This window comes from Neofelis nebulosa, chromosome 15 (assembly GCF_028018385.1).
Source record: "Neofelis nebulosa isolate mNeoNeb1 chromosome 15, mNeoNeb1.pri, whole genome shotgun sequence".
Lineage (NCBI taxonomy): Eukaryota > Metazoa > Chordata > Mammalia > Carnivora > Felidae > Neofelis > Neofelis nebulosa.
In genome coordinates this window covers 47,047,685-47,053,684 of record NC_080796.1, presented here as the reverse complement: position 1 = coordinate 47,053,684, position 6,000 = coordinate 47,047,685, and the positions used below count along the sequence as shown (strand labels likewise).

General features: G+C 60.0%; 1 protein-coding gene across 1 annotated transcript; it reads right to left on the bottom strand.

Moving 5' to 3' along the window:
* On the bottom strand, positions 1 to 3,357 carry SHISA4 (shisa family member 4). Its single transcript, XM_058700336.1, has 5 exons — positions 3,128 to 3,357; positions 2,667 to 2,835; positions 1,722 to 1,855; positions 727 to 891; positions 1 to 502 (listed from the first exon to the last, which is right to left on the bottom strand). Exons 1-5 carry the CDS (start codon positions 3,198 to 3,200, stop codon positions 456 to 458), a joined length of 588 nt encoding a protein of 195 aa, XP_058556319.1. The 5' UTR covers positions 3,201 to 3,357; the 3' UTR covers positions 1 to 455.
* Between the last annotated feature and the right edge of the window lie 2,643 nt (positions 3,358 to 6,000).

Below are 6,000 nucleotides of genomic sequence, written 5' to 3'. Positions count from 1 at the left end.
TGAGTTACAGCTTTACAGCTTTAATCCAGCATGTTGGAGTCCGGGCCAGTGGGGCAGCCAGGGGCAGGGCTTCTGCCCACTGCCGATGGAGCCCACTCCCCACCCTGCCCCAGCCCACAGTGAGCAAACAGGACGGGTCCCAGCCTTCCTGGCTGGGATCTTGAGAGTAGAAGGACTCTGAGAAAGCAGGGGCTTTGACCCAGGCTTTCATGTCCTTCTGTTGCCCCAGGTAAAAAGAGTCCCCCGATTCTAAGCCCTCCCCACCCACCCCTCGTTCATGGCCAAGTTCCAGCTCAGCTCCTGGTCTACTTCCCTGGGGCTCCATCACCAGTAGGACCCAGGGTTTGGCTTTTTCTGGGGCCTGGTGAATAGAGGACCCCTGCCCGCCCCCAGGGCCAGATGCAGATACAGGAGAGGGGCATCACTGAAGGGGCAGCAGAGACACAGCTGGTTCCTCAGGCTCCTGGGTAGGAGGGCTGTGGTGGCATATAGGGGGGAGGAGCTGAAAGCCAAGGAGACAGGGTGAGGGTCAGGGGTGGCACAGGAGGATGTGAAGTGACCCCCAATCCCACAGGCATGAAGGATCCATGCAGAAGAGGTAGCCTGGATGTTTCCAGCTGAGGTAGAAGTCTGGAAGAGGGACTCAGGGGGAGACAGGGGCAGGGGAGGTCCCAGCACAGGGGTAGGGGGCAGGCAGGAGCAAGTGGCACCAGACTGCTCACTTACCTGCAGGGTTGTAGATAGGGGGCCCAGCCGGGTAGAGTGGATACTGGGGAGGACCGCTAGGAGGGTACATGTAGCCAGGCTGTGGGGGTGCAGGGCCAGCTTTGGGGTCCTGGGGGTATGGGTACACTGGCTGCACTGGGATGCCTGTCATTGGAATCTCCTGGCCTAGGTGGGGGACAAGGATCAGCATTCAGAGCTCCACCTGCACGGGAGGAAGCCTCCTTCTCCTGCCCAAGAAACCGAGGTAGGCACCACCGGGCCCCTGCTCTCTGTGCTGGTAGGTTCCGGGCTGGCCACCTGCTGCCTTTGCCTCCCAGACCTTGCTTGGCAGAGTTGAACAGGGAGCCGTGCACCTGGTCCCAGCGGGTCAGTGTGTGTTTAGCAGGTCTGCACCCCTCGGCAGGTTCAGAGGCCTCACAAGCCAGAGAACACAGCCCGGGGAATGTCCCACTTAGGCAAGGAGGGGGGGGGGGCAGCTCCCGGGGTTGGTATCTTGTAATCTAGCAGAGCTGCCACCAAGGGGGGGAGGGGTCCCTCCCCCAGCCCCTCCCCCCCACACCGATTCCCCCATGCAGGGTCACGCGTCCCGTGTCCATCGGGTTTGGGCTGATAGGCGGTCATGTGCCGGCACTCAGGCACACATTCCATTGTACACTGGAGCACACCCAGTTAATGCTCACCACCATAGACCCCACCTCCTGCGCTTTCCGAGAGTCATGTGCAGGCAGGTGCCCACTGCACACACACCACTGCCGGCAGACGGCATGCCGTGCACATCTCAACATTCACATGCATGCAGGTGCGTGTACACGCAGTCCGATGTTCGCATACACGGCCCTGGAACGTTAGTTCCGGGGTCACGTGCTGGCCGGTATGTGTCTGCAGAAGCACGCCCTACTGTGCAATTCACACATCCTTGAACTCTCCGGGGCCCGTCGTGGGGTTCGGCTCAGCTCGGCCTATCCCAGGTTCGTCGCGCCCAACCCTGCACATACCTTCAAATGGGCTCTGCAGATGCTGGCGCCGGCGGTACAGGTAGCAGCAGGAACAGAGGAAGCAGCAGATGGTGGTGGCAACCACAGCCACAAAGAGGATCACGGCGGAGGCGATGCCTGCTATGGTCTTGGGACTTTAGACAAAGAACAGGTCCCCTCACCTTCCAACACTCATAGGAGGGAGTCCTCATTATGGTGCCATAAAACTGTGCTCCAACTCCTGGCCAGCAGGGGGCCACAGCAAGCTGAGATTTGGGGTTCCTTGAGGGGCTCTGCCCAGTCCCTGTGGAGGAGATCTTAGGGGACCTCCATTTCCCAGAAGGCCATGCTGCCTGGCTGGCTAGTGTGAGGCATGCCGGGAGTTGTAGTGCGCACCCCACTTCCTCACTCCTGCATCTACAACTCAATTGGTTAGGCTTGGAACATGTTAGCATTGAAAGGCACCTTAGAAATAATCTAGAGCCCTTTTTTTTTTTTAACCCCCCCCCCCCCCCATCACAGTCTCCTTACGCCTTTTGTATATTAGCAGTCCCCTTCAAAAAGAAGTTTGAAAACCACTAATTTTGGCAACCCCCTCATTTTATGAAGAGGAAATAATGACCCATGAGAGGATGAGTCTTCCCCAAGAGCACACGCCTGAGAACTGGACCTGGGAATCAAACCCAAGACTCCTGCCTTCTTGCCAGGGCTTCTTCCACAAAGCCGCACCCCGGTCTGGGTTTTGACCCTGCACACACTCTCCACCAAGCCCTAGAGCGTTGCTAATGCGCCTTTCCTGGACCTCCCAGGCCCCAGCACTAACATCCAGCTTTGTCCCCAAGCCGAGTCCTGGGCTTGGGCTGAGGCTGTGGAGGTGGACATGGAGAGGGGCTGGAGGCGGTCGGGGGGAGCAGGGGAGGCCCAGGCGGGCCTCCTGAGAGGAGGATGGAGGGGACGCGAGCCCACCTGAAGGCCAGGCAGTGCTTCTGCTGCCTCTCGGTGATGAGCAAGGTCAGGTCTCTGCAGCAGTACCGATGGTAGCAGGTCCCGCAGCAGAAGGTGAACTCGCAGTTAAAGCCTGGATGCCAGGAGCCATTCCGGTCCAGGTACCACAGGCAGTCCTCGCCGGCCAGCGCTGCGGGCAGGTCGGGGGTAGGGGGGGGCATGGCCACCAGGCCAGCTTTCCGTCCGCCCTTACCCCGCTCCCCGAGGCTCCCAGCCCGCCGGCTCCCGGGACGCGGGGGCTGCCCCTGGTCGCCACCCTGAGGCGCTCCGCCCCTGAGCCCCGGCGGCCTCTCTACCGAGCTGACCCCGCGCTCCGGGTCAGCGGCCCGTGGCCCAGCCTCCCGGCCGTGTCTCCTCCCGCTCCCTGCGCACCGGCAGCACCCAGGGGAGCCCCGCGCCCACCCCGCGGCGCACCCCCTTACCCAGGGGCGCCCCCAGCACCAGAAGGGCGGCCGCGGCCAGCGGCGCGGCCCCGCAGAGCCCCGGGGGCCGCATGGCGGGGGTTGGGCGCGGCCGGGCCCGGCCGCCGGGAGCAGGGAGCGCAGGACGAAGCCGGCCGGCGGGAGCTGCTGCGGGGCCCAACCCGCCGCCAGGCTCGGTTTCCTCTCCCGCCTCCTGCGAGGGCGGGACTAAGGCCCGGGCCGCGGTAACCCTGCCCCCCCCCCCCCCCCCCACGCTCCGCGCCCGGCCCAGGGGGCCACCCACCGGCGACGCCCACCCGGCCCGGGCACAGGAGCGGGGCGCCCCTCACCCAGCCCGGTACTGCCCTGCGCCCCGCCCCTGGCTCCAAGGTGGCTCCTCCCGCCAGAGCCACCGTGGCCACAGCGGGCCGCTGGACACTGCGGCCAGGGAGGCCTCTCCGTGCCCCGGGCCCGCCCCTCGCCTGGGCCCAATCAGTATCCCGGACCCCAGAAGCCCCGATCCTGGTGCCATCTCCGAGTACCCAGGCACATGGGCCAACCCTAGAGGGGCAGGACCTCCTCTGCCCCAGTGTCCAGCCCAGGACGTCCTGCGGGGAAGGGGGGCGGGAGAAGAGGGAAAAGAGGCTGAGAGCACCCCGCCCCCATTCCCACAACACAGGCACCCATTGAGAGGCAGCTCAGAGCCGCTTTGTCCCCGCGGTGCCCACAGACCTGGACTCTGCCAGCTGCACTGGCTCCCTGAGACGGACCCTTCCCCCTCTGAGTGGACAGCGCTGGCATGCACCAGCCCATGGCCTCATCAGTCGGGATGACAGGCCGCTGGGGCCACCTGGAGCCCATCCAGCTAGACACCCTTCACAGTGAAAACCCCTTTCTTCACAAAGCAATCCTGCAGAAACACTGCATTGGCTAGGAGAGCATAGGGAGAACAAGAGTTAATTACCGTGGGGACAGTGTTTTGGGGGGAGGGGAGCCAATCAACCCCTTTACAAATTTATATTGAGTGTCAGTGACTGTGCCCCCTGCTACCTGGGTTACACTGACCAGGAACTGCCTATCACTCCAGGGGGAAAATCAAAACCCTACCTCAACCCCTGGCCATGGGACAGTTCTTTACAAAGCACTTTGACATTTAACCTCATTTGAGGCTCTCCACAGTTTCTGCGAGCTCGACAAAGTTGACAGGTGTTATCATTGATCCCATTTTACAGATTGAGAAACTAGGACTCACGGGAGTTGAAGGACTTGCCTGCCGGTATACGGCTGAGGCAACGTCAGAACCCAAGTCTTCTAAATCCAGGTGGATCCTCCCCTCCAATAGCAGAGGGTGTTCGGAGGTGAGAGAGAGAATGGATGGCCCAGCAGAATCTAAACAAGTTAGGGGAGGGCTGCCAGAAGCAGAGCTGCTCTGCCCTGGGCCCCTGTGGGTACTGGCACACCCAACCCAAGAGCTGGAGTAAGGAGACCAGGGCTCCTGCCCCAGCAAATTGCTGGTAGTCTGCAGGGGTGGGGTGTGGGAGGGGAGTAAGCGAATATATGCACCCATGCAGGACACAGTCATAAACCCAGGGGCAGAGGGACAAAAAGAGATGTCTCTCACTTCGCCACCCCCCAGACAGTGTCTCCATTCCCATCCATGTCTTCTTTCCTAGTGCACAAGCTCCAGGAGTGCTGGACCACGTGGCCATCGTGTTCACTGCTGTCACCCAGTCCGGGCCCTAGGTGATCATTGTTGATTGAGTGACTCTCAGAGGAAGGGTTGTCTCTCTTCCTGTCCAAGGCTAACCCTTCCATGTGTACTCTAGACCCCATCTGATCCCTCTCCCAGCATTGTCTCTTCTCTTCTGCATCCTTAGTTTCTCCTTTCTTATCAGCTTCTTTCCCCAGAGCAAAAAAAAAAAAAAAAAATCTCAAGTCTCTCCATGTAAAACAAAACAGAACGAAACAAAACCAAGCAAAGCAAAACCACATTTCCCCAAATTCATCCTTTTCTGGCTACTTTCCTGCTTTTCTCCTTTATTCCTCCAACTAGTCCTCCTCGAGTCTCAACCTGGTTGATGCTTCCAGCTGGCCACGACACCTAACTCTCACAACACCATCAGTGATTTTCTAACTGGAAAATGCTAGCAAAACTTGTCAGTCCACACGGTAGGAGCGTTAGACTGGGACAGAGGGTGGGGGAGGGTCTGTGGGCAGGGGCGGGGGTGGGGGGAGAACTGGCAGCAGTTGGGAGAGCCTGGAGATGGAGGGCTGAGGCTAGCTGTGTTGCCATGTGGACTTGAGTCCTGCCAGAGGCCATGGAACTGGGAGGGAGTGGGAAGAGGCTGGGTGGGAGCGCTAGGGAGGGACTGGGGGCCCTGAGAAGGGGATTGTTCAAATCTCCAGGCCTTGAAGGGGCTTCATTGTACCTCCTCTACTCAGGGCACACAGGAGCCTGTTCCCCTCACCAAGCCACTCTCCCAGGCCCCAGTGAGGGGCAGAGGCACTTTCCTGGAATAGGAGAGGCAGACAGTAATTAATGTGCAATGAGACAAAATATGGACTTTTCCAGTAGCAGGCTTTCCCCAGGGTGCCTGGAATATGATAATAATAATACTAGCAGCTAACACTGCAAATGAGTTTCCTATTGTACAGAGAGGCTGGAGGTGAATTTTCCCAGCTTACACAGCTGGGATTTGAAGGTTGACTTGTGTGACTTCAAAGTCCAGGCCCTTCCACCCCACCGCCTGCCTCTCCTGTAACAAGTCTAAAATGCTCGGTGCTATGCTTGGCATACAGAGCATGCGTACTTGGGGAAACCATGGTATCCAGCCCTTATCCCTCGCAGGAGTCTGTGTGGGAAGATAGCGGGATATTTAGAGTGGGGAAGGGCG

Excerpts from the sequence above, each read along its gene's own strand:
- SHISA4 (XM_058700336.1), bottom strand. The coding sequence starts at position 3,200 with ATGCGGCCCCCGGGGCTCTGCGGGGCCGCGCCGCTGGCCGCGGCCGCC. Across the intron at positions 892-1,721 it reads TCTGCAGAGCCCATTTGAAG|GCCAGGAGATTCCAATGACA; the intron begins GTATGTGCAGGG and ends TCCCCCACCTAG. Across the intron at positions 503-726 it reads CCCTATCTACAACCCTGCAG|CTCCTCCCCCCTATATGCCA; the intron begins GTAAGTGAGCAG and ends CTTGGCTTTCAG.